The sequence below is a fragment of the Lasiosphaeria miniovina genome (assembly GCF_030549165.1).
Source record: "Lasiosphaeria miniovina strain SMH2392-1A chromosome Unknown B0T26scaffold_1, whole genome shotgun sequence".
Taxonomy (NCBI): domain Eukaryota; kingdom Fungi; phylum Ascomycota; class Sordariomycetes; order Sordariales; family Lasiosphaeriaceae; genus Lasiosphaeria; species Lasiosphaeria miniovina.
The window spans coordinates 4297637-4323876 of NW_026848220.1; the positions used below are offsets into that span (position 1 = coordinate 4297637).

Here is a 26240-nt window from a genome sequence, read left to right on the forward strand (position 1 = left end):
TAGGTTAGTGGCGACTTCCATACCTTCCTCACTGAGGATGCATCCGGTTTTCCTTTTCGTGTATGTCCCTCCTTTTTGACGCTGGTCCGAGGCAGTAATCTTTTTTGCAGCGCCTCTTCCATCCGGCTAGGTACGGCATTCAGCCTCTGGTCGATTTGTTTTTCTTTATCTTATTTGTTTTTATTTTGTTCTTCTCCATTATCCGAGACGGGCGCTTCGGGCCTGCAGACTGCACCGCCCTCGGGACGTTCCACCTCACTGCCCCCAGGCCCCTCGTCATGGCCTACCCACTGCGGCTGTCGGGGTGGGGGACCACAAGAGCGGTAATAAACCGTCGTCAACTGAAGTTCCAGTTGGTATCCTACGTCAAGCCCCTGCTGCCCGCAACAGGCCCGAGATCGTCGCATTCCCTCCTACCCGCCCAGCCGCACCTCAGGCCCTTATCCACCTCCCATGATTTACCGTCAAATTTCCTTTTTCTTTTCGATTGCCTCTTGTCCTCCGCAGTGCGCTAAAACTGGCTTCGCGGATACAATTGTACGGTCCGCACTGAGCCTCTCTTTCCTACCCTCATAACCCCTGCTTCACTTGCCCCTGCCACCGCATCATCCATGTATCCCGAGTGAGGAGGAAAAAATAGATGTGGAGGAGACGGCGAGTTACGTTCTAACATGGCCTTATTGGTTCTGCAGAGAGAAGAGCCATACAGTTTGCTTCTGTCGGCACCACAGCCGGCGCGTCCGTGGCGGATCGCAGGGCTTCGGCAGCTGTGCGAGGTCGCTGTTCGGGCCCTTTTGGACCTATCAGGGTAATCCGTAATCCATACACTGTAGGTGTTAACCGAGACCCCCCCCCCCCCCCCCGGTTTCTCTGAAATGGAAAGCCATACAATGTCCAGGCCCCTCAGGTAAGCAGGGTTGGGTTGATTTGGGTGGTGCAGGGTCAAGGCGCGTTCGCCGAGGACCAAGATTTTTGGAGAGCGTCTCTGTTATAATAACCTGACACACACCACACACACGCACACACACACACACACACACCCCCAACATCACTTGTGCCCGCAACTAACGCAGGACTTGTTCCCCTCACCAGCATCGCCATGGGATCCACGGCCCAAACAATAGCGCACCGCGTCAACGACGAGGTATATCAGGAAAACGGCAGATGGTATGGCACGTTCAAAAAGGGGAAGTACATGTTCCCCATTGACGAGGTAGGACTGTCCTGACTGTGCATCCGCCGCCTCGACTCCCGCCCTGGACATGCCGGCATGACGTAAAACTGCGCTAATTGCGTCTTGCTGCTGCCTCAAATGCTCTCGAATATTCCCGTGGAACTCGCTGACATGTCGACGCAAAGGAGGAACAAGATAGGCTGGACTTCTTCCACACGATGTTTCTCACTGTCCGCAACGAGGAGCTCATTTCCGTCTCCATACACAACCAGGAAAACCCCAAAGTCCTCGATCTGGGATGCGGCACTGGCATATGGACCATAGATATGGCCGAGTAAGTTTTGCATTGCTTCGGTCCGGACCTGCGGTCGGTCGGTCGACGCTGGGCCAATGCTGATCGCGTTTGTGGTTGTCAGTAAATTTCCTCAAGGCTTCCATCTCGGCCTGGATCTCAGCCTCATTCAACCCGAATAGTCAGTACAGATCCTCCCCTCCCGTGTGAAAAGTGAGACCTCAGCTGACCTTCTCCGGCAGCATACCTGCAAATACGCGCTTCATGCAAAGAGATATTGAAGTCTCCTGGCAGAATGATCTTGAACCTGGTTCCTGGGATCTCATCCACATCGGCATGATGCATGGCAGCATCTCAAACTCCAACTGGCCAAGGGTGTACGCCGAAGTTGCCAGGTGAGTTTCCATCACCGCTGCTGACCCGTGAACTCTTGCTCACGGCCATAGGCACCTGAGGCCATACTACGGCGTCATTGAGCAAATCGAAATCGACTGGGTCTTGAAAAGCGACGATGGGTCATTTAGCCCCAACTCGGTCACTGCCAAGTTGCTGGATGAGCTGTTGGACGCTATGGACGGATTCGATCGCCCGATGCGCCTTGACAGCGCACTCACTAAGCAACGCATGGCTGACGCTGGATTGGTCGACATCAAAGAGGAGGTTGTCAGGCTCGCCACTAATCGATGGCCTGCGACAGATCCAAACAGCGACCTTGATCCTGAGGCCGGCCGATGGTTCAACATTGGATTGACACATGGCATTGCGGGTCTCTGCATGGCGCCTTTGACTCGAGGCCACAACAGGACCGTATTCGAGATCAAAGAAATGGCCGATCAAGTTAAAGAGGAACTCCGGTCTCGCAAAGTACATGGCTACGCCAATGTGTAAGCTCCCCTCAACTTGGAGCCGCCGCGGCAACCAAGAACTCACTAACTTCCACCAGACATATTTACACGGCCAGAAAGCCGTAGAAGGCTGGCTTGGTTGCCTAGTGTCACCCGACACCGATTGACCAGCCGGTTCTTGCTAACAGCTGCCCTCTGGCAATGCGTCCCTAATCCCAGGTGGGCTACGGAGGGGCGCATCGAGTCCTGCTTCAAACATCAGCATGAGACCAGCTCCCCGACCTGTGAGACAACTGATTAGTCTCTGGCGTCTTGATCTATCTCCCGACGGTATACAGATCCCCCGTGTCTTCCATGCCAAGCCGAATTGTCTTCGAAAGACGTTCGCTCTGCTAAGACTGGAATATCCGTCACACCAATCAGCTTGTTATGGGTGTTGTTGACTCTGGAACCCACGGCCTCCTCACGGGGTTCGCTCTTGTCTCGCTACCTTACGGAGGCATGAATATCGAGGGACTACTCTTATCCTATGATATCAATTTCAGCAACAAGATTCTGCTTCTCGACGGCAGCATCATTCGATTTGTCCGACAACTCGCCGCGTCTAGCAGCATTAATTGCACTCGGCGACACTAGCTAGTTCAAAAAAAAAGCCTTGCAGCGTTGTGGCTAGCTGTGAAGGCAACATTTTGGGAGAGTCGGTGCAGCACAGAACAACGTGAAGTGTTTCCTTGGGGTTGGGACAAGGTGCAGGACGCGCTCAGCTCACTGCTTCTCCCTACCTTCGACTTTTAGTCTCACCTGGAGAGGCCCGGCAGCCCTGAGACGACGAAAACAAATCGAACTGCATGATTGGATGGCATCCGAGGGCTCCGAGGGCTCCGAGGGCAGATGTCAAGCGTCAACGTGTGCGCCCGTGGACTGTGTGAATCTTGTTGGTCTTTTAGAATAGGGACCGGGCTGGCAAAAAAGGTTGGGTTCTATGGCTCTAAAAAAAATTGGCATCTGGTATTCTGTTTACCTTCTCGACTTGTATATAACGCCATTTCTGACAGACGATACCCACTAGCTGCGTGAGAGGAAAGCCGGAGAAGGGTTTGCTTGGGTATATTGTGGCTGACTTGGCCATTTGGTTTCTGGCTTCGTACAAAGAACTTGGGAATTATTCAACTACGACCTTGTCCGTCTCTGTGATGCAATATTTGTTGGAACGACCATGGGTAATTGTCAAAGCTTAATAACTCGCCTCGGAAAAGGGGGTAATATGGTTCATATGTGCAGGGTTGTTTACTCTTGGGCAAATGTGATATGATATTTAGAAACGACTTCCCCCTCTTCTACCTACCCCTACATTTTTGCTCTCTCTCTAGTTAAAGAAACCCCCAAGTCGGAAATACTAGATCAAGGGACGGGATTAGAGGCGAAGGTGAAACATGATGAATGAAGCACGGGCAAGGAAGAAAAAAGAACACCGCTGATTGGGGCGGAGTTTCCCCCGTTGGGTTGGGGGAATTCACATTTTGTGTCGTCTGCGTCTGCCTCTGAATGCACACTCACTCACCGGCCTTCTCTCCCAACTCCCATCCCATCTAATTCCAATCCCAACCCCCTCTCTAAAAAAAGGTTCCTTATCTTCCCCCACACAGTGCCTGTCCGCTTGTTCGTACATACACATATGCACATACATACATACATATATCCCCTCACGGCCAGTCTGGGCTCCCACCACACACAGCCTTACTTTAGCTTTTAACTGTCCGTCATGCCGGCCGCCCACCCACACCCACCCACTAATGCGGGCCTCGGGGACGGCGGCCACCACGTCATGCGGGTCTCCCCGAACGGGGAATGGAAGGACAGGACAGCCCCGCAGATCTCTTGCAAACACGAGAAACTAACTCAACCCTCCGAGCTTGGATTTCTCTTCTCCTCCCTTTCTCTTGCTAAGATGGATGGCGTAATAGGCTAGATGAAAGACACAGCGGTGGCAGTGGCGGTGGTGGTGGCGGCGGCAATGGCCTGCTGGAGGAGGAGGATGTGCGGTTTACCGCTTGTATATCAACGTGTGTGTATATCTTCTACGTACATAACTACCTTAATTACCCTCAAAGTGGGGTGTGCAAGCAAGCTGGCAACATGCCGCAACAGTGGGGGGTTAACCCGTACATTCCATTTTTGAGGGCAGCCGAGGAGTACGTAAAGGGGTGGGTGAAGACGAAGGGCGGTCACTTGACAGAGCTGCGTCCTGCATGCTGCGTGGTGCTGCTGCTGTTGGATGCTGGGTGCTCGGCCTGGTCTCCCCGTTTGGGGCAGCTACTACCTGGCAGGTAAGGTAGGTAGGCGGGTGGGTGATCAAGATTTGAAGTTGAAAAAAGTGAGGCAGCATAGGAAAAAGAAAAGAAAAATGGAGAGAGAAATAGTGTCCAGGAGGAAGCTATCCGTTCCACCATACGCAAGGACGCAAGCAGTTCAACTTCTCTTCTCCGATCTCCCTACCTCCTCTTCCGCCCGACTTTACAGCGAACCCAAGACCAAAGAAGACACGCAGAGGCTTGCTCCGAAGATGGAGGACGGATGAGGGAGGGAGGGGGCTTCCCACCACCATAACAAGCCATAATTCCCTCCCTCTAACCCCCTAAAAAGAAAGGGGACTGGTTGGAAATAAAACCGCCACCATAAAGACAAGCGCATAAAAGCTTGTGGGCAACATCTAGTTAAGGAGGCTGAAGGACACACGCACGCCGCGGAGCACCGATAACTACCTACCTTACCTTACCATTATGATTATCGTAGGTAGGGAGGTACCGTAACTATACCGTAACCACCTTAGGAGTCGGGGTTTGATTTTTTTCTCTTCTTGCTTTTGATTGACCTCTTTCTCTCCGATGCGGGTTTATAGCTGTAGTTGTACACGGGACAAAAACACAAATGGAAGAAGAAAAACACAAAGAACCACAACCCCGCCTGCCCCGAGCGAGAGACGAGAAGGTCGAAAAGGGGCAAGGAAAAGAGGTAACGGGGGGACCTTTTGCTCTCCCGTCTACGGTCTGGCCCTCACCCGCGTTTCTTTCATGGAAATGAAAATAGACGCCCCGATATAGGGTTGGCCTGGGGTTCGCTTGTCTCTGACCGATGAGGGCAGCAGCCGCGTCCGCTCTGTTTCTTTCCCTCAATCCCTCTCTATATCTCTCCGTATCTCTGTCGTGCGAGCAAAAGGGGGTAAGCCATACCAGTAAAGGCCGAGCGAGTCTAGATGAGAGCGGCAAAGTCCCGAACACGCCATTATCTCTATTCCCATGAAAAAAGTTTCGCCTCACGCCCTTCTTTCTACCGCCAGGCCAGCTATTCGGAGGGTTCCGTTACCTAGCTGTATTAGCATCTCCTCTCTTCTCCCCTCCTTCTCTAATTCTCTCAAAAATGGGTCCCCTAGTGGTGGGCAACAGGAGGCTCGCCGTGGTAGCCGACAATCTTGAGTCTGCCAATCATCTCGCCCACGGTGAAGAAGCCCACGCACTCGGCAAATATGACACCGACCGATACTACTTGTATCCTCGAGACGTTCCGCACTACGTTAAGAGCAAAGCTGGACGAGGAGAGGGCGCTCTGGAAGAGGGCGCCGGGGTTCTGGAGGCGGGCCCAGAAGTTGCGGAAGTACGTCTGGAAAGTCGAGACGGACCTGTTGAGGGGTAAAGGGCTAGTCAGTACACATGTCGGTTTCTCGCGTTTGGGGCCGCTAAAACAGCACAACGTACGGAGGGGTCATGTTCTGGCCCTTGAAGACGATCTTGGCTAGCTCAAGGCCGACCTTGGAGTAATAGACGACGAAGGGGGTTTGACCTATGGCGAGGAAGAAGAGAGTTAGTCGCGTTGAGATCCACACACAAGCAACCCACACCAACGCATGCGCGCGCGCCGCGGCCTTGTAGCGGTGAGAGCAACAGCAGCAGGAGCAGCAGCAACATATGTAGCAAAGCTAGCGCAGCAACAGCAGCGGCGGCGGCGGCGGCGGTAGCGTGGACGTGCTTGGGAAAGGGGAGCGGGTCATCGTACGCTCGACGAAGGCGACCAATCGGCCGGTGCGGCCACCGACGCGGCCCAGCGCACCCGTGACACCCTTTGCAGCGTTGGCAATGGCAGGACCGGCGGCCGCGGTGACGCGCGAGAGGCCCTGTGATGCCTTGGCAGCGTACTCGGACGTGGTGGAGGCGGCCTTGGAGGCGGTTTGCTTGGCGGCATCGGCGGCCTTTGTTGTTGTCGAGGTCGACTCGAAGCGCACCATACGGCGGCCTAGCGAGAGTCCCGATCGCCTTGTGACGAGAGCGAAGGACATTATGGAGGATTGGAAGTGAGGTGGGCGACGTTGCTCGCTGTCCGTGTCTCGTTTGTTGTCCGGGCTGCTGATGAAGCCGAAGCCCTGCACTTGCTTGCACTACACAGTCGGTCGACGGGCGGCAGGGGGGGTGGGAGGGAGCGATGGAGAGGCTGGGCGCGACCGAGCAATTGAGTCGAGGATGGCGATGCTGCTCTACCTGTGCTCGGTTATGGTTTATTATCGCGCAGCGTTTCGAGAGTTGGGTCGCCGGGCGGAATTCGAGGAAAAAAATCGGGTAGCCGGAAGATTTCGCCAATTCGTTGGCTCCTGCCACCTTTCGGCAACCTGCGGCCAATCAAATCGCCAATTGGGAGTGGAAAAGCTCGGACGATTTGGGAGCTTGAGCTCCATCTTCCTGTTACGCTACCTGCAACGCCTGCGACACCTCTAATTCTCAACCTCCATCTCTGTTCTGTACCGTCGCCGCCAAACCCGCTGTTCATATGTCCACAATCAACCTGGTGGGATTGCGCTGCTTTTGGAGGCACCGGAGGCGGTGCCTCGGCCTGCACCTGGACATTTTTTTTTTTTTCAGCCAGTGCGAGGCCGGCTGTTTCTCAAGGAGCCTAAAGAATTTCTGTGTCGTTACGGTTATGGGGCGATCCACATGAATACCTCGGTATTTGGTCACTTGACTTTGGCAATCAGACTTAGCAGGACCAAGAAGAGAAAAGGTGGAACTGGATTCCAAAACGAATCCCAATGCAAACAACAAACTAATCTCAACGCTACTTATGTCAACACGCATGATGCAGCCTTCTTGCAAACTGTAGTAGCTAGTACCTTAGCTATCGTCTGATGCCCGTCCCGTCCCGTCCCGCCCCGTCTCTTCCCCCAAACTCATGTCGTCACGTCACTCCAGGCTCTGGATCTGCACCTTGATGGCGCCCGTCTTGGGGTCCGAGGCTGTCTCAAAGGCCTTGAGGGCGTCCTCGAGCTGGAAGCGGTGGGTGACGAGGCGGGTCAGGTCGACGACGCCGTTCTCAACGAGGCGGATGGCGCGCGGCCACGTGTTGCTGTACCGGTACTGGAACTGCAGGTCCACCTCGCGCACGCTCGCCCGCATGAAGGGTATCTGGATCTCGTTCTTGCCCACGCCGATGATGAAGACCTTGCCGCCGAACTTGACCGCCCAGATGGCCGCCACAATGCTGCTCTCCACCCCCGTGCACTCGATGGCCACGGCCGGCTCCACGTCCCCGAAGCTCGCCACGATGGCCTTGGCCGCATCCTCGGCCGACTGCCGCTCCACCTTGTGCGTCACGACCTCGGGGCAGATCTCCTTGGCGAAGCTCAGCCGCCCCTCGTCGATGTCGGTGATGACGAGCGGGCACGCCCCGGCCGCCTTGCAGCAGAGCATGGTGATCAGCCCGATGGGCCCGGCTCCGCAGATGAGCACCGGGTCGCCCAGGCGCACTCCGGCCCGCTGCAGGCCCGCCAGCGCCACCGAGAGCGGCTCCAGCATGGCGCCGTTCTCGTACGACATGTCGCCGATCTTGTGGCACCACACGGCCGGGTGGTTGACGTAGCGCCGGAGCAGCCCCGGCACCGGCGGCGTCGACAGGAAGTCGACTCTCTCGCACCCGTTGTACCGCCCCGTGAGGCAGGGCTCACACGCGTTGCAGATGACCTGCGGCTCGATGGCCACGCGGTCGCCCACTGCGATGTTCTTCACGCTCGGGTGCACGGCGATGATTTCGCCCGCCGACTCGTGGCCGAGTACGTGGTCGCTGCAGACGATCATAGGCCCGATGCAGCCATGCTTCCAGAAGTGGACGTCGGATCTGCAGCACCGAAAAGGATCCCGTAAGCTTGAGTCTTTCACTTCTTAGGTTATATAACGGTAGGCGTAGTGTGGGACCAGTGACGACACACAGTCGAGTTGTGCAACTTACCCGCAGATACCCGTACTCCTGATGGCAACAGTGACCTGCCCCTCTCTGAGATCCTCGCCCTTCTGTACGCTCTCCAGCGTGGGTGCCGCGTCGCTTATCCACAGATCATGCTTCGGGTTTGTGAAGACGCCAATGTTGGCCTTGGACGCCTTTTTTGTCGTGCCAGACGGGGCCGCGGCCCCGGTAATGGCTGATGGGCTCATGTTGGAGCACTTCCTGATAAACCGTGTAGAGAGAAAGGGAGGCAGCTGCACGTAAGGTAGTTGCTTGGGAGTTGAGAGTTCCGCAGTCAAGATAATGTGGGGAAGCGGGGGGCGTGGATGAGGCGTGTGTCTTTATACACGTGTTCGCCGTTGTGCAAGTGCGTTCGTTATACAGTATCTTAGTCTACCAGTTACCGCTGCTACAAGGAGCGGTCGAGCTTGCTACTTATATAAAGTGGCCAGCGGACTTTCCCCCAGAGGCCCAGGCCTACCCTCCCATCCCCATCTTCCAGTCGGCGACGTCGGACCGACTAATGGATGGGCGGCATGGTTTGACGGGGATTGGCAACGACGCCTATTTAACACGCGCACGAGTAAAGAGCGAGCCCCAAGAGATCGGGGATTGCTTTGCTCCAGGAGAACCTTGACAGCTTCCCTCCTGGAGCGGACAAAAAGCTGTCGATAAGCTAGCACAAAAGGCGCCCCAAGCTATTAGGCGTGTTCCGCTTTTCCCACTTACCCAGGAACAGACACGTCGCACAGAAGTGGGTTGGCTTTTTTTGTGCGGGTTGTGCGGGTTCTGCGGGGGGAGATGGCGTTGAGGGGAGCTGTTTGTTTGGACTGAGACCCGGCTCGGCAGTCACAAGACCGAACCCGACTTCGGTGGACTTTTGACGCTCCTCATCCGCACCAATCAGCCGGCTCTGCGTGGGCTGAATGAAGGGGAGAGAGAGAGGCATCGGTAGGCCTCCGCCCCACAAACCCTCTGCTGCCGGCTTGCCCTTTTGATAGTGGAGTTGTCACGGGACCTTTCCGACACCTCTCCATTCCGATGCAATTACCCGTCACTCCGGTTATTTCTGACGGAGCTCTCCGGTGTTTCCTTGGGGGTTGTTTACGCTTTACAACGTCCACCAGTAATGCTGATGAAAACACTGGACTGAACACACCAAATCATCCATCGCCCTTCGTCTTCTTGGAAGATTAATGCTTGGAGAATTGAACAGCAAACAAACCGATGCTGTGAGGCATTACTGGACAGAAAAGTCCCTCTGACCCAAATGTGTCTAGATGGCTGGTCAAGCCCGAACAGACCAGGTGTATTGTAGAGCGCCCTTTGACAAAAACACGCCAAATAAATACCTCCGTTATATCTGAACCTAGAGGGAGCTTTACTTCCTAGGCCCAGCGTTTTGTCTAAACTCATGACAGTTGCTCCAGTTGGTTCTTTGCTAATTGAGACTAAGGTACAAGGCAACGAAGAGAACGACACGAACAATGATGATAAGGAATAAAACATAGTCTCAGATCTCCGGGTTACGAGCCCGGAGGTCACTCTTTAAGAAGGCCACGGGACCTGAACACAGTCGGACATCGTTTACTTACCTAAGGCAGGCACGAACGTCAAGCCCCCCGCTGCCTGCCTATCCCGCGCGTTGCCTGTACTCCGTACATATTCCGTACATGTACAGTACATATGCGCCTTTGGGGACGCGTCGCTTTCGGCAGGCGCGCTGGAGCCACTTCGTAGAAGCAATCCGACGACTCACCGCCATTCGAAGTGTCGTCTGCATAAGGTAGGTGAACACCGTTCCTTGCGCCGGCTCTCAGCCCAAGCAAGGTACCAGAACCGGAGATCGTCGGGCCGTAGGGCAAGTATGGCGCTTCAAACAGCTCGCGGACTCAACCTCGCACGCCTCAGAAGCTCGAGGATAAACTCTTATCGGTATGCCGAGTGTAAAAGTCCCCGTTGGCCTCAAGCTGATGAGATGGTCTAGAACACCATATGCAAGGGAGGTGGAGATACCATCTACAAGCAGTGTAAGGTAGTTTTGTTGCAAGGCAACACCAGCAGACTTGCCAGTCTTTTGTTCAACCAACTTCTCAAGCATGTGGGTGCGCTGTTCGAGCTGATGCGTTCGCTGGATGGCCTCCCTCTGCTCTAGTGTTCTAAGCACACTGCAACACCTCAGTGGACAACGACAGACTCAGCGACTGCATGATCCTTTGCCGCTCCACCTGGGGATCGGGAGTCTCGCGCAGTTCCGGTGCATTTCGGCCCAAACAGCTCAACTCTACACTTACTGAAAGCTTATGGAATGTGATACAGCCGAACCACCACTTGACTTTTTGGTGAGAACCTGCAAGGAAAGTGACTTCGAGCTCCCTGTATTTCTGGCTTATATTTACTGTTAAAATACCTCCTAACACCACCGCACTGATCTGTCAAATCCTTCCATATCGAGGTGTAGAGGAGACTCCCCCATTGCTTTGTCTCTGCAAGCACAAGTCTTTATCCGAGGGGTGGCGGAGCGACCTTGTTGAGGGAGTTGCGATTGCCTTACGGGTGGGTGGGCCCTGTGGGGCAAAAGGGATGTTTGTGCAACCTAGAAAGCGGCTTGGTGCGTCTGAGCTCTGGGCTCTGGGGTAACCGACTCCATCCATCAATGGATTCATCATCCTCCCCAAGAACGGATGACCTTAGACATTATTGACACCATGGACACGCCGTTAGGCAAACAGCCTCGAAGGCACCATTGATTTTTCAGCAACCTCGCCCTTAACAGCAGATGCGCGTGCGCGGGCCAGGCGCAGGCTCTACCACGTTGTCCAGCACTTCGAAACTGCAGAGACAGGCGCCGCCAGGCGGGGCAGTCAACGCGGCATCTACTACAACCGGCCACTTCTCGTCCGCCTTACCTACGAGTACGCGCGCTCCGAAGAGTCGAGGGATGTTTTCCTCGTTACTCTTTTCCGGTCTATGGCCCTTGACTTGGACTACGAAGATACGAACGATGATGATATCGACGTTAGAAATGAGCACGTCGAGGAACGGCTCCGCACCGGGCTCTATGGCTTCGCAGAGTACCTCGTGGATAACTTTTTCTTGCCGTGTAAGCGTTCTTCCATTCTACCTAGTCTACCTCGACGCCTCTGGTGCTAAAACATATCCTTATTGCCGTTTGCTCGATGCATCGAATGCTGACATATATCTCTATTGCCGTTTGCTTGGGCCTCTAGTGAAAGCATCTTCCAACAGGACCCCTCAGCCGTCTCCCGCCTTTCATTCCGCCGTCCAGAGAGCGCAAGGCTCGGACTTACCGCAGGGACTTGTCGGGACGCCCGATCGCGTTTCGATCGCGTTTCGGCTCTGCGCGGCGCCTGTCTCATCCGCGACCGCCGACGCTGCGTGGTTTCACGTAGATTCGACATAGTAGAGGCGATAGAACGTATAAAGGCGGACGGCGACGATGCGCGATACGACGACGGGCTTCCTCTTAATAACGTCAGTCCGTTTGACCGGCTTGAAGTAGCCCATATCCTCCCGCACTCGCTGACTAAAGTCGACCCGGATGCTCTACTCGTAAGTAGCTACCTTGTCGATAGTATTACATATGCTTTACAACTAACCCCAAGTCCCAACTATCTAGAACCCTTCTAGAGAAGCTGCCCTGGCCATCCTTAATATGTTTGACGTGGGTATTGTCTATCTGATAGAAGGCGCCGAGATTGACCGGCCCCAGAACGCCATCACACTCACTTCGCTTCACCACCATCTTTTTGGCAACTTCAATCTCTTTTTCGAGCCTGTTCCGGGCCAGCCACCACACACGTCTCGCATCGACTCGTTCTTCCGCCAGCTTGTGGACGACCCTCGGCTGCCCATAACTCGGACGCTCTACCTCGCCGAAGTCCGGACTATCGACCCACCGTCGGCGCGACTTCTCGCCATCCACTATGCCATTGCCCACATCCTGTACCTCTCGGCGGCCGGCGGGTATATTGACAGGATTCTGAGAGACGCCGCGGAAAACGGTATACGACCCGACGGGTCGACCGAGCTGGGGCGGCTCGTGAATCTGGGCCATGAATTCGGTCTCACTCGACAATTTCAGACTATCTAGGATAGGCCATGGACACCTGTTACATACAAAGTACAAACAGGTTACATTGAGAGAAGGAAAAGCAAGAGGAAGCCCCTAGGTAGGTACGCCATGAGCGTCTGTGTCTATCTGTCGCGCAAGGCGATCCCACCAAAGGAGCCCTGGTCCTCGTACAGCTTCTTCTTGTCTTTGCCGTTCATGTTGAAGCGATACACGGCGCCGCCTCTGCAGAGATATTCGTATGTCAGTTATCATTGGGCCGGTGCACCTGTTTGCAGGGGCAAATGAACAAAAGGAAGAGCAAATTAAATGCCAGAGCAGGCTCCTCAATCCATCTGATGTGTGCGAGAGAGGTGGAGAGGGAGGCTTACAAATCCGTGGCATAGATATGCCGATTCTTCTTGTCAATGGCCAGCCCGATGGCTTCGTGCAGGTTGCGCACCAGGATCTCATAGCCCCCCGCGCCGTCTGCGCTGCCGCTGTTGTCAACAGCATCGAGCGACACACGGTTCAGGCTGTTGCCCCTGGGGAGCTCGCCGCCGTCCGTCCAGTACAGGGTGCGGCTGTCCTCGTCGATCTCGAGGTCGACGGGCTCGGGCAGGCCCGCCAATAGGCACTCGATGTCGGTCCGCGTGGCGGCCGTGGCGCCTGCCGGCATGTCCATGGCGGCGCGGAAGATGCGGCCCTGCGAGCTCTTTGACGGGCCCTTCTGCGTCCAGTAGAGCATACGCTCGCGCGGCGCCAGCGCCACGCCGACGCACCACAGCGTAGGGTCCCGGAACCCGTCGTCGCGCCAGCTGCCCGTCTGCACCAGCGTCTCGACCGCCGAGCCGTCGACGTTGCAGCGCAGCACGCGCATGCCCTCGCGGTCCGAGAAGTAGAGCTTCTGGCAGTCCTGGTCCACGGCCACCTGCTTGGGCGTGTGCGCCGTGCCCGGCGTCACAATGACTTGCACGTTGCCGCCGTCGAGGTCACTCGAAAGGATGCTGCCGTCGTTCTCGCCCGGCGTGCCCATGTTGGTCCAAAACATCTTGCCAGCTGCGAGGCAGAGTACGATGCCGTCCGGCATGGGCTGCCCGTCGACGAGCGTGCGCAAGGGCGCCTCGCCGTCGGCGCTCCCCAGCAGGATCCGGCCCTTCTTGAAAGCCCCGCCGGGCTCGTTGGCCAGGCCAATGTCCAGGATGTACAGCGCCGGGGCGTGCAGGTTGTCGTACGGCCCCTGCTCGTCACCGGGGGGTTTTGTGCAGTGCCCGGGCGGGTACAGGCCACCCTTGCTGCACTTTGCGCCCAGCCGCCCCTGGTCGATGTAGCTCTGGAGGAAGGCTATGACGCCTGGATCGCGTAGCCCGCGCTCGTCGATGTAGTGCTGCTCGATCAGCGACACGGTATCGAGGCCGACCGAGTCCATCAGCTCGCACGGAGGCACGCCGTGCTTGATGAACATTTCGGTCCAGGCGGCGTCGACCTCCTCAGGCGACGCGACGCCCTCGGACACGACCATCAAGACCTCCCGCTTGATGGCGGCCCACACGCGGTTGAGGATGAAGCCGGTCGACTCGCGGTGGGCCACCATGGGCAGCATGCCCGACGCGCGCAGGTGGTGCTGGAGGAATGGGAAGATGGCCTCGTGGGTTGAGCCGCTCGTCATGAGCTCGACCGTGCGGATATCGGGCGGGATGACGTAGTGGGCGTTGAGTATGCGCCTGGCCGTGTCGGGGGCGACGCCGGCCGTCAGCTCACGAGACTTGAACGAGGACGAGTTGGTGGCGAGGATGGCGTCGGGCCGCGTGGCCTTCTCGAGCTCGGCAAAGGCATCGATCTTGAGGCCCAGCTTCTCGGGCACGCACTCGACGACAAGCCAGGCGTCGCCGGCGGCGGGCGCGAGGTCCCGGAACCCCTCGACGTCGACGCGGTCGGCGCTGACCGTCGGCTTGTACCGCCACAGCTCCGTCTTCACGTACTGCAGGGCGCCGGTCAGCTGCTTGGCGTCGGGGTCCCGGATGTGGACTCTGTAGCCGGCGGCCGCCCAGCACGCGGCGATGCGGCGGCCGAGCACGCCGCCCCCGAGGATGGCGACCGGCCTGTTGGCCGGGGACGGGAGCTCCCAGGAAGCCATGTTGATGATGATGCGGGGAGGCTGCGGCCGGGCCTGTTATTGTTATGAGATGCCTGTAGTGTAGGTAGAAAAACATGCAAAATAGGCGGTGGAATGATGTAAACTCGTCGAGACGGGGAGAGAGAAGAGACTGGAGCCCATCATGACCAAACAATTACATGTACACCTTGCTGACTGGCCACGACTGAAAGCGAACGCCCCCAACCGTCGTCATGCGGCTCCGAGTGTGCATTACCTAGGACGGCCATGGTCCGACGCCGGGTCCTCGTTGTTTGCAGATGCTTTATTCTAGCGTTGAGCTTGGATGCACTTTACTGACCAACGGAAGTACTGCAAATGTAGAGAGTTGGGTTCTTTAAATAGTATAGTAATTAGCAATATTACGCATTGACATGTTGTATTTCTTGGGGATTTATTGACAAATACGGATAATGCGTAGCTGTTGCTGCATGCTTTCTCTCTTGTCGTGAGGTTGTGTGAAGTTGTGAACCTTGAAGGAGATGAGATTAAAGTTGTGGATGAACGGATGAGCGCAGGGTGCTCTAGCGGACAACAGCCCCCTGCACCAAACTCAATCTGCAAAACAAGCAGGGCACCCTTGCAACTTTCGTCAGTGGCCAACCCACCTGAAGCATGTGAGTTTGTGGGGCTCTGCGACCGCCCCAGTTGAGCTCTATTTGGCAACCTCGAACAAACCGGGCGGGCACTGGACGGACCTACTGCGAACCTCGGCTGCCCATCAACTAGAAGTTCTCGAGACAAACAATCGCATGCCCGCCTTCCATCTCAACCCCACGATGACCCGATGATAATTTGAAGCTCTTACGCCCCTTCGCATGACGATGCCCTTCGCCGAACCCGGCACATGCTCTTCTACGGAACGCACCCTCGAGACAACAACATGACCGAGACAAATTCATTTGCCCAAGCGCAACGGCGCCTGGCCGCCCGCCGCCAAGCCCGCGAGGCCGAGGCCGCCGCGCGCATCGCCGCCAAGCGCTCCGAGTCGCAGCTGCGCGCCCGCATCGCGTCGACACAGTCGCCCCTCCTGCGCCGCCTGGGCTCGTCGACCCTGTCGCTCTGGGACGCCATATCGAGCCGCGAGGGCACCCGCCCCGCCTTCCGCGTCGGCCAGGTCGACGCCGAGCTGCTCGACGAGGAGCTCGTCGAGCTGCTGCGCGGCCAGGTCGGCGACGCCCTGCGCTACTTTGGCGGCGCCGGCGCTACTAACACAAACAACCTCAAGGAGGAGTGGGGCGCCGAGCTGTCGATGGCCCTGCGCGCCGTGTTGTTCAAGCTGACCGTCTGGGACCACGACGCCACCTACGGTGCCGCCCTGCAGAACCTCAAGTACACGGACGCGAGACGCGACGGCAGCGTCCTGGCCGCCCCGACAAGGTGGCAAAAGTCCATGTACGGACTCGTCACCGTCGGAGGCAAATACCTGTGGGCAAAGTGGGAGGACTGGCTGCTGGACCAGGACGACGGGCTTGACGACCCGAGCCCGCGCGTGCAGCGCCTGTCGCACCTGACATCGACGCTGTCTACCGTCCACGCGGCCGCCGCTCTCGCCTCGTTTCTCGTCTTCCTCCTGCACGGCAGGTACCGGACCCTACTCGACAGGGTGCTGAGGATGCGGCTGGCACCGCCCACCAGCCAGGTCAGCCGCGAGGTGTCGTTCGAGTACCTCAACCGGCAGCTTGTCTGGCACGCGTTCACCGAGTTCCTGCTCTTCGTGCTGCCTCTTGTGGGCATCAGCCGGTGGAGGCGGTGGCTCATGCGGACGTGGAGGAAGACGAAGCAGATGGTCAGGGCGGGCGGTAGCGGTGGCGGTGGCGAGGGCGGCAGCGACGAGAAGAAGGGAGAATACGCCTTTCTGCCCGAGAGGACCTGTGCCATCTGCTACCAAGACCAGAACTCGGCCGTGTCGGAAAACGACATCCTCGCCGCGGCGGCCCCGAGCAGCGCCGCCGGCGTCGTGGGCTCGGCCCAGACCGACGTGACGAACCCCTACGAGGCCATGCCGTGCGGGTGCGTCTACTGCTTCGTGTGCCTGGCGACGAGGATAGAGCGCGAGGAAGGCGACGGGTGGCCGTGCCTCCGGTGCGGCGAGGTCATCAAGGAGTGCAAGCCGTGGGCCGGCGACGTGCTGGAGTCGCCGGCGAAATCGCCAAACACAAAGACGGTCGTGTTTGCCGACGACGTCAAGCCCGCGTCCGACGACGACGACGACGACGACGACGCCGGGGACGGCAGCTCCAGAGTGCTGGTCGAGAGGTTCGACAAGGGCAGCATCGAGGAGCTGGGCCCCTTGCCGGAAGAGCTACCAGACCAATCCACCGGCTCCTCCGCGGCCGACTCGGAAGACTACGAAGCCGAAGAGGACGAGCTAGGCGGCGATACCGACTTGTAACGTCGGCACAGCGCCGTGAAGACAGGTTATCAGAGTGTGTACATATATGCGGAGCCGGATGGGTAATTGATTGCCCAATATATGTCAGGGCGTCGCTGTAACGTCCTTGTATTGTATAATACTTTTTCACGAGCCCAAGTTACCTAAGATATTCCCCGACTGTTTCTTCACGACATATCTCGTGAGCACTCCGCAACAAGAAATGCTATGGATAGCAATGTGTCTCGTTGGCAACTTCAGAGCACTCCGTGATTTATCAAGGTATTGTGCGTATATATGTGGTACTCGAAGTCATCTCATCATCGTGCCCAGCCCGGCCTGACCACCTCCCTAAAACAGGGCTTATCAGATGATGAGGCCGCAACGGTCGCCGTTTCGTTTTTTTTCCTGTGAGGTGCAACTTTGATAAGCTGCGTGGTCGGCGATTTTCCGACCCACCCGCCGTTATGACGGTTGACAACGGCTTGGGACCTCAGGTCGCACGCGCCACAGCAGCAGCCTGATTCCCCGTGCGTTAGTGGGCACGGCCCGCTAATCTTATCTCCCAGCAGGCCCCCCAACCTGACCGGTGGTGTAATCTGCTGGGGGGAGCTGGGATGGACCCCTAACTTTTTGGACCCCAGGTTTTTGGTATGTAGGCAACCTAACCTTGGTATGGTCGCGATAAGGGTGCCCGGCCCCCCTCCCAAACGTCAGCCAAACGAAACGCGGTCGAAACATCGCTCACCACGCCGGCCCCGAAAAAAACAAGAAAGCTTGAATTCGTCCCTACCAGTCGTGGACATATCAATGAGGAGAGAGACGGATTGTGCTACTGGTTTTACGGAAGAGGAACGGTGAAATCCCCAAGGTTTTGACGAAAGAATAACGAAAAATCAACAAACACACTTGCCTATACCTACATACGCATAGAAAACAAGCACGACCAGAGGCGACGACGAAAAGCGACGACGGCCGCCGATCTCTCTCTCTCTCACGCGCAACGCTACGCACACGCCCACAAACACACATCTATACACGGGACGAAAGGTGGAAAGAAGGCAAGAAAGAATAATAGGAAAAAGGACGAGGGAATGCATCGGCCAATAGACATCACCTGGCGGTAGCGCGACTTTGCTCGTACCCCCCCAGCATTTGGGTTTCTTCTTTTCTTTTCAGGATACATAACGAAAGGCATATCGTTACTTCATGGGCACGTCGAGCAGCAAGAGCCAGTCGCAGCAGTGGCTGCCGGGGGTCGGCGCATCGGGAGCAGGAGCAGCAGCAGCAGCAGCGACAAGTAGGGGAGGAGGTGGACCGAGAGGAGGAGGGCAGCATGGAGGGATACTGGGCATAACAGGGGCGGCAGCGGCCGCGGCGCCGGCGCCCTCCTTCTTCTCGTTCCAGCAGGGCTCGGAGAGTGCGCAGCACATCCGCTACCACACCGAGGCGTCGCCGCTGCTGGGCCGGTACCGCGCGGTGCCGCGGCCGTCAGACCGGTCGCCGCGCCGCATGCGGTCCGCCAACCAGCTGGGCCTGCTCTCGGCCGGCTGGCGCGGGAGCGTCCACGTCGGCTACGGCGCGCTCGTCGCCGCCGCCGCCGAGGCCGAGGCCGAGGCTGGTGATGATGAAGAAGACGACGACGACCAAGACCAGGACGGCGACGACGAGGACGAGAGCGTCGACGGCGAGGTGCGCCGTGGTGCCGGCGCCCAGCGTAAGCGCCCCGCTGCTGCCCGCACGCTCCTACGCAGGGCGCGTCGGACCATGCGCAAGCTTGACGATACCTGGGTGAATCCAAAGGCCAGCGCCGTCAAGAGGCTCGTCGATTTGTGGTGGAGCAGATGGGCCGTGTTGGTGGTACTGCCGGCGTCGTTGGTAGGTTTTCCCCACTTGCTTGATTTTTTTTATTCTTTGTTGCTTTTATGGGAGCTGCTGTGCTGCACGAGCCCGAGACACGGCTCGGACGGACGGAGCACAGGGAAACAATCCAGAGACCTTGCTGACGTAACAGGCCGTGGCATGGTGCGCCATACCGTTTCCCCAGTACCCGCTGCCCGACGACGGCGACGACGGGACAGCGCCGAGCAAGCCCGGACAGGCTCCGGGAGGTGGGGCCGGGCGTAAGGTGCCGGGCCACGGGGCGGCGCGGGTGCAGGTCAACTTCTGGTTCTTCCTGTTTGTCTACTACAGCTTCTACAGCCTAACGGCCCTGATCTGGATCACGAAGGTGTTCAACCTGTACAGCCTCAACTGGTGGCCCAAGTCGCTCGGCTTCCCCGTCACCGTGTCGGCCATCGCCGTGCTTTCGCTGGCCGCGCCCATCCCCGTCTACTTGATCCCCGAGACGCGCTTCCTGACGGTCCACAACACGGCCTGGATCACCTGGACCTTTGTCATCATGGCCATGCCCGTCGCCATCGCCTTCCTCATCCTCATGACTAACGAGCGCCACCTCGGCCTGCGTCACTCGCTCTCCGAGACGCAGCGCATCTTCACCTCGTCGTGGTGGGCCGGCGAGCCCGAGAACACCATCTCGCGTCGCGACCCGCGCCGCGCCCGCGCCGCCCTGAGCGGCGACTCGTTCGACGCCGCCATCGACGCCTCCTCTCGTGTTGGTTTTGTCGATGGCGGCGGCGCCCGCGCCGGCAACTACCAACGCCGCCCCTCCATAGCCGCCCGGCTGCAGCGCCGCTGGCTGCCCGCCAGCTTCGTGCGCTTCGTGTGGTTCTGCCTCGCCCTGTCTATCGGCCTGCTGGCGTACGTCATAGGAGAAGCCTACGCCGAGATCTACCTGCGCACCCTGCCGCACAACAACCTCGAGACCATCGTCTACGTCTACGGCTGGATCACCACCGTGCACCTGCTCGACGGCCTGACGGGCTGGATCCTTGGCGGTAACGAAGGCGAGCGCGTCGGGAGCTATCCCCTGAGCTTCACTTTCAAACTGTATGTTTCCTCGCCTCTCTCTTTCTGTCTCTGTGGGCTAAAACACTAACGCAACTTGACAATAGCTACTTCATGCTGACGTACCAGACGTACGTGCGAGCACTGTACGCGCGGCTGCGCAGCCCGTCGCAATTCATCCTGCTGCAGGTGCTGTCGTCGAGCGGGCTGATCATCGTGACGCCCATCCTCATGTCGGCGCCGGTGCACTGGTTCTTGAGCGTCATCGGCGTCAACGGCCAGAGCTACGGCGCGTACCAGAAGATGTGCGTGCGCAACGTCTTCATCCGCTTCGTGGCCGAGAACGCGTCCATGCTGGCCTTTTTGGGGAGTGTCGTCGTGCTGCACTTTGGCGCCAACAAGGACGTCTACCCCTACTTTGCCTTTGACGGCGCCGGTAGCGGCGGCGACAACGGCTTCGACTTTGGCCTCACCTTCTACGCCTCGTCCATCACCTGGGCCTGCGAGCTCGCCGCCAGTTTCATTGTCGCCGGCCTCATCCGCTACATTTTTGATGTGAGCGTCGTCACCGAGGGCAAGCTCGACTTCGCCGTCTGGCCCGAGCTGCTGCCCACCAGCGTCGCCGTCGTGCTGCACGTCCTGCAGAACATGCTCTTCTCCATCATCCGCCTGCAGTTTCGCTAAAACGCCGCCGGTACTCCCTTTTCTTCTGGGAAAATCGCGCACAAAGTTGACGTGACGCGGACGTTGCTGGTTGTGTTTTAATCGCAAGCTCCAATCCTCTTGACACCAAAACCGCTCCTCCGGAAACCTGCGCCCGTACACCGTAAATACATATATTCACGGGCGGGCAGGGCAGGACGGCTGAGGGCAAGCAAGCAACGCATGGAAGTCCAAGCTGCCTTGGCTAGGCGTTGGATTTTTTTTTCTTCCTATCTTCTCTTTTTTGTTTTCTTTCTTTCACTTTTTCCCTAGACAGAGACAGGGGGGAAAAGACACTGGGATAAACTTCTGACTACAGCTGCATGATACCCTTTTTTTTACTTTTTGTTGTTGTTACTGGCATTGCCGAGCCTTTTGTTTGATTGTTTGTGCCCCATTGAAGAGGGAGTGGGCGCGAGGGATAATGATGAAGGAGGGGAAACGAACGAAAGAGAGATAGAGAAATCGGGACCAGTCAGTAGATATGCTGGTGGATAGTAGATGGTAGAGACTTATCGTGGACGTTTCATTTTTTTTCTCACTCTTTCTATGATAATTAATTCAACCTGGTTCTTGACTTTTTGATTTTTGTTGCTGTTGTTGTTATTGTTTTTGCAGAATGGCACAGCCCCTATATTCCTTACTTGACAGGTACAGGGTAAATAAAGAAGAACGCCCCGGCTTTGTCCATTTATTTTCCCTGTCGTTGTTAAATTTACATTCTCGTCTTCTGTTTCCTTTCCTAGTCTTTCTAAATTTGGCAAGGTCAGACCACTCATCAGTACATGCGATAAAATGACGGCGATATAAGCATGCGCGCACGTACAAGCACTAGTAATGTAGGTTCAAAGGGAAATGGGTGAGAGGACTTGGCCCGAATTCGACCGTTGCACAAACCTACGGACGGGAGAATACACATCCCGTTTCCTTCCGTTATCCCCACGCCTCGCCGTGAGGACCCCGTAACGCAGGAGCTGTTCCGGGGGCAAGCTGCCTTGCCTTGCCTTGCCTACCTTAGGTCGAGGCTAAGATGCAGCTGCGCCGGCCAATGGGGGTTCAAAGGAGACAGCTAACCTACACACTAGAGAGGCGGTGAGGGAGCTGTGAGGTCTTGGGGGCGCAACTCAACCAATTTCACAAGCAAACATTGCATTTCTTTTTTTTTCAGAGAGGTAGGAGGAATATATACACGCAAAGAAATGCATTTCCGACCGAATCTTTCCTACTTCACTCGGAAGTACTTCCTGCTCACCAAGAGGCGTTACCTCGAGCGAGCGCCCGCCATCGCGAGCCGTGGAGGAACAAGAAACCGGGTATCCTAGAACGAGCCCGAAAGGAAATATTAATATCCGAAGGAGCCAGAGATGGGAATTTGAACCGACCACCCGCTGAAGCTACCCCTACCTAGGTGGTAGGGAGGAGGGGGGAAGTACCTCACTTACACATAAGCATAGCAGCGAGGTGAAGGGGGGGTGGGCTGGATGCCGAGGCTTCCATGATGCTCTTTTTTCCCTATTTTTGCGGAGTCGGAGGGAGAGAGAGAGAGATATTGCACGACTTCATAGGGAGGTACCTACCTAGCATGTGGGTAGAGCAGTAGACGGGCCTGACATATGCGAGTTGGGCGGGCTGGCTTGGGGTTGGGCATCGATGACCACACAGGACTCTAGAACTAGGTGGTGCAGGGCAATCGGGAACGCAGCCGCTATCACAAACCGAGCGAATATGTATCACGTCGTCCAGTGCGGCTCGCTTGGAGACCATAGGTGGCGGGTAGTAGTAGTCGTGGATAAATCTCGATACGGACTTGGTCGCATCGCAACCCTCCCCCCACCTGCCTGTCGATGGAAAAGGCCATTTCAAGGCCGAAAACGAGGGGGTGCAGATGCCGGACCGAAGCAAGGTTGAGAAGGTGCAACTTTAATCTGAAGCTAGGCGGAGGCAGCTGCATAGGTGTATAGAACTAGGGAACTTGCAATCGAGGCAAGAACGAAGCACCTTCCACTGGTGCTACAAAGCGCTATCTGAAGCGCTGTGGATAGCTCGAGGCAACGAACTAACCCGAGGTGGGATGTCAGATACCTTAGGTAGTAGGGTAGGAATATCCGTAGAAACGAAACAGACGGGAATCAATTGCCTGGCTCTTAGGCCAAGTCTGGCTAGGGGAATATTGATTACCCCCTACCTGGGATAGCACTTGCTGGGACGAAGATCAGACGCCCCTCCAGCCTTACGACGAGCAATAATAAGCTCAGGTATCGAGGTCCAGCCAGCACGATCTGCGCTGTCTAAGGCTCCCGTCTCCCGCGATCTGGGAAAGCCCCCAATCCCGCGTAGTGGGATGTGGAGAGTTGGGAGATGGGGAGAGAGAGACTGATGTTATCCCTCGCAGCTAAGGCAACTCAGCCCCTCCACACTCTTGGGGTTGCAGTCATGGTAGGCTCCCACCCGTTCGGTGTGGGCGGGCTGAATGGGCGAACGACAGACAACCGGACTGGCTGGCGCACACTAGGTGCTGTATTGTACGGATACTTTATCTGCTAGCATCCGACGATGGTGGGGTTACAGTCAGTCTTTGAGGGGGGTGGGAAGCAAGACAACAGATCTCAAGGGATCCCAGGGTAGAGAGACAGATGGGCGGTCAGAGGAGTGCCCGCTAGAAACAACCATCATCATCAACATCCCGCGGGGTGACAAAGTGTGCCGTGCCAGTCTCGGAAGCAAGTGGGAAAGCTTTGACCGGTGCCAGCTCGGACGCGGCTTACGGCCTCAAAAGATATCGGGCGGACGGGCGAACATGGTGCTGCACCGACGCTTGCCGGGTCGCGCCCGCCGTGCGTCCAGTCAAACCCCGGAAAATAATTCCCGATATGGGACGGACTAACGTTGGACTTGACGGGGTGTGGTGATTTTCGAGAGCTGGCTGGAACGGTTCCGGCTGCGGCTTTTTGCTTGGTTCCATGGTCGGATGAGGTGCAGGGTACGAAGGACTTGGAGAGTCGGTTTGTATCCGTACGTACGGAATAAATGGCAGAGACTGTGTCAAGACTCGAAAAATGGGCCCCAAGGCAGATCGGATTCCCCAGCGAGTCCAGGTCTGGGCTGACCAGAAGGGACCGGCTATCCTATTACGTCTTGAAACGGTGGTGAGCTTGTTTGCTGATGGAGGACGGCGTTGCGAGCGTGAATTACCGCCTACGGCCCACCGCCTGTGTGGGGGTGGGTGTGAGGTGAGATGAGCCAGAGAACTGGCCCTCCGATAAGGTGTTTTCGGCGGCGGGGTTTGCGAATCGGCCGAGCGTTCCAATCGGGCTGAGGCTGATTGAACCACCCGCTGTACTCAACGCCAACCAGGGAGTGGCTCCATGCCAAGCCATCCATAGGGAGCGTGTTATTGACTTTGCGAATTGCGATACCGTTCAAAGGCCGCCAATTTATCCAGGGCCTGTCTCTACGCGGGTTTGCTTTGGTTCTAGGTGACTTGCCCCTCGGCAGACAGCTCGTAATAATCAACGAGTACATATTCGGTCTTGATTGGTGGCGCCTGCAACATCGATCAAGTCACGACTTATATTGCTCCTTCCCTACTCCGTACATTCGTACATATCCGGGCGCCAAAAATACTGCGTATCCACCCGCCAACGAGGTTAGATTGTTAAGAGTCGCTTCGCGTCCCCAACAATCGGATGAAGAGGAACAGGCCTATTCTACTAGTTCCAAGGCTGTCTAGGCTATCAGGAGACGCGCCAATAGTCAGGGAGCATCGCGCCTCATGTTCATGTCCTAGGCAGCGCAGGCCCGGAAAAATCGAGCACGGAGGGGTAGCACTTATATACCTAGCTTGCTTTGCAGCAGCTGCCGTCCATACCTTACCTTACCTTACATACATGCACATGCATGCAGGTGCTGCAAACTAAAGCCGCCGCTCCTGTGGCACCTCAGACTAGTTTTAGTCACAGATTCCGGCTGGAAAAGCAAGTGAATGCCCATCATCCGGGAGGCTGCGAACAAGAGCTAACTTGCATTACATACCTCTGGGAGGAGAGCTGAGCAACCTCGCTAGCTCTGGGCTCTGGCGTGTCCAAACGGCGGCCGGTTCCGTCTGGCTTCTGAGGCACCCCATTATAGACGTGGCACGCCTGTTTTACAACTCTGAGGGGTAGAGTCCGTCGGTTTTATGGTGGTCAACTCTAGTGAGAAGCAGGTTATGGGTACAACAGCCGTGAGTTGAACTACGTGGAAAGCAGTACCACGATACACCGGACGTACGGATTACCGTATGTACAGTACGGAGTACACGGACATATAATGTGCATAGCGACAGACAGACATACCACCCTACTACCTTATGGACGGGATATCCAAGGTACACCGAGTCCGGAGCTCGGTGAGCTTGAGAGCCGGCAGTTAGCTTTTTGTTCCGCCGTGTTCCAGGCGAGGGGTCGGCCGTTGCGTTGGCAATTCCTGTTTTGCAACGAGCATGAGTGTGGGTATGAGACGTGCCGTGTACGTACGAAGTACGAAGTACCTGAGTACGTGCTAGGAAAGTTTTCATCCGTTCTTTCGTCAATGGGGAAGCCAGACTGCTGGTTGCCTTGTCTTGTGCCTGCCAGTGATTCAAGTACTTGCTCAAGGTACCTCCTTTACTGTACCTGAAGTGCCCCCTGATTTGGCCATGCGTCTGAAAGATGGCGGGGTTGTTCTCACCAACCCCACCTTGTACCAAGTGTTCCGAGTGACGGCGGGGCTTATCGTTTTTCAGTCTCTAGACTGTTGCCGAAGCTCTGTGGGTTGTTTGTCGTGGGTGCGACTGCCTTTGCTGGCGATAAGATAGATGACAAGAGCTGTCTGACCATCCCAGAAAGGAAGCCCAGTACGGGACTGGGCATTTCCGTGTAAGAAGATGTCGAGAACACCGCACCTGCTTCGACTTCGCCCGTAACATGGATGCGGGTAGGAGGAAAGGAAGCCGGGCCTTCGTCCCTGCCCTGCCCTGCCCTGCCCGCCCGCTATGGAGGTGGCCTGCCTCGCTCCTCCCTCGTCTCGTTCCATGTCCGGGCTGGTCCGGCGTGGACGTGCAGGGCAGTCAGTCATGCAGGGCAGGAGAGCAATGGAGTTGTGCACACACATGTCGCAACTTGGGGGCTGCTTCTCACCGACTGTCCAGCCAGTCTAGTTCCTGTCGCTCCCGTCCCGGCTCCACCGCGAGGATGGGGGCTTCCAGGTTGCCGTGACTCCTTCGTTGCAAGGGGGTCGATTTTTTTTTTTTCGCCCTCAGCTCGAGCCACGCGGGTTCCATCAGGCAGGGTGTCCAATTCGCCCGTTCGAAGTTTCCCTTGCATTCCCATCCATCCAGATTTCACGCTCGCTCGCTGACCTGACACCCCGAGCCATTTCGTGCTGCACACCCTCCGCTCCGACACGCCGCGCCAGTAATAAATTTTGTGGCTCACTTCTT

The 26240-nt window shown here is 56.8% G+C and overlaps 7 protein-coding genes across 7 annotated transcripts; 4 read left to right on the forward strand and 3 right to left on the reverse strand.

Annotated features, from left to right (window-relative positions):
- Positions 1 to 1099: 1099 nt before the first annotated feature.
- B0T26DRAFT_635468 (S-adenosyl-L-methionine-dependent methyltransferase) lies at positions 1100 to 2437 on the forward strand (the record flags this gene model as incomplete). Its single annotated transcript, XM_060436725.1, has 6 exons — positions 1100 to 1213; positions 1360 to 1508; positions 1591 to 1647; positions 1709 to 1861; positions 1913 to 2350; positions 2410 to 2437. 6 exons carry the CDS (start codon positions 1100 to 1102, stop codon positions 2435 to 2437), a joined length of 939 nt encoding a protein of 312 aa, XP_060303056.1.
- A 3300-nt stretch (positions 2438 to 5737) lies between these two features.
- B0T26DRAFT_670510 (mitochondrial ATP synthase g subunit-domain-containing protein) lies at positions 5738 to 6641 on the reverse strand (the record flags this gene model as incomplete). Its single annotated transcript, XM_060439184.1, has 3 exons — positions 5738 to 5987; positions 6064 to 6148; positions 6362 to 6641. 3 exons carry the CDS (start codon positions 6639 to 6641, stop codon positions 5738 to 5740), a joined length of 615 nt encoding a protein of 204 aa, XP_060303057.1.
- Positions 6642 to 7536: 895 nt separating this feature from the next.
- B0T26DRAFT_632672 (L-Arabinitol 4-dehydrogenase) lies at positions 7537 to 8781 on the reverse strand (the record flags this gene model as incomplete). Its single annotated transcript, XM_060436466.1, has 2 exons — positions 7537 to 8467; positions 8579 to 8781. 2 exons carry the CDS (start codon positions 8779 to 8781, stop codon positions 7537 to 7539), a joined length of 1134 nt encoding a protein of 377 aa, XP_060303058.1.
- A 2374-nt stretch (positions 8782 to 11155) lies between these two features.
- Positions 11156 to 12686, forward strand: B0T26DRAFT_736936 (uncharacterized protein; the record flags this gene model as incomplete). Its single annotated transcript, XM_060443383.1, has 5 exons — positions 11156 to 11208; positions 11305 to 11675; positions 11803 to 11833; positions 11872 to 12145; positions 12213 to 12686. 5 exons carry the CDS (start codon positions 11156 to 11158, stop codon positions 12684 to 12686), a joined length of 1203 nt encoding a protein of 400 aa, XP_060303059.1.
- A 104-nt stretch (positions 12687 to 12790) lies between these two features.
- On the reverse strand, positions 12791 to 14781 carry B0T26DRAFT_746129 (uncharacterized protein; the record flags this gene model as incomplete). Its single annotated transcript, XM_060444659.1, has 2 exons — positions 12791 to 12890; positions 13037 to 14781. The coding sequence occupies 2 exons, from the start codon at positions 14779 to 14781 to the stop codon at positions 12791 to 12793; spliced, it is 1845 nt and encodes a 614-aa protein (XP_060303060.1).
- An 865-nt stretch (positions 14782 to 15646) lies between these two features.
- Positions 15647 to 17194, forward strand: B0T26DRAFT_635639 (Pex12 amino terminal region-domain-containing protein; the record flags this gene model as incomplete). Its single annotated transcript, XM_060436744.1, has 1 exon — positions 15647 to 17194. The coding sequence occupies one exon, from the start codon at positions 15647 to 15649 to the stop codon at positions 17192 to 17194; it is 1548 nt and encodes a 515-aa protein (XP_060303061.1).
- A 1631-nt stretch (positions 17195 to 18825) lies between these two features.
- B0T26DRAFT_687546 (uncharacterized protein) lies at positions 18826 to 21122 on the forward strand. Its single transcript, XM_060440939.1, has 3 exons — positions 18826 to 19051; positions 19188 to 20122; positions 20188 to 21122. The coding sequence occupies exons 1-3, from the start codon at positions 18941 to 18943 to the stop codon at positions 20762 to 20764; spliced, it is 1623 nt and encodes a 540-aa protein (XP_060303062.1). The 5' UTR covers positions 18826 to 18940; the 3' UTR covers positions 20765 to 21122.
- Positions 21123 to 26240: the final 5118 nt, after the last annotated feature.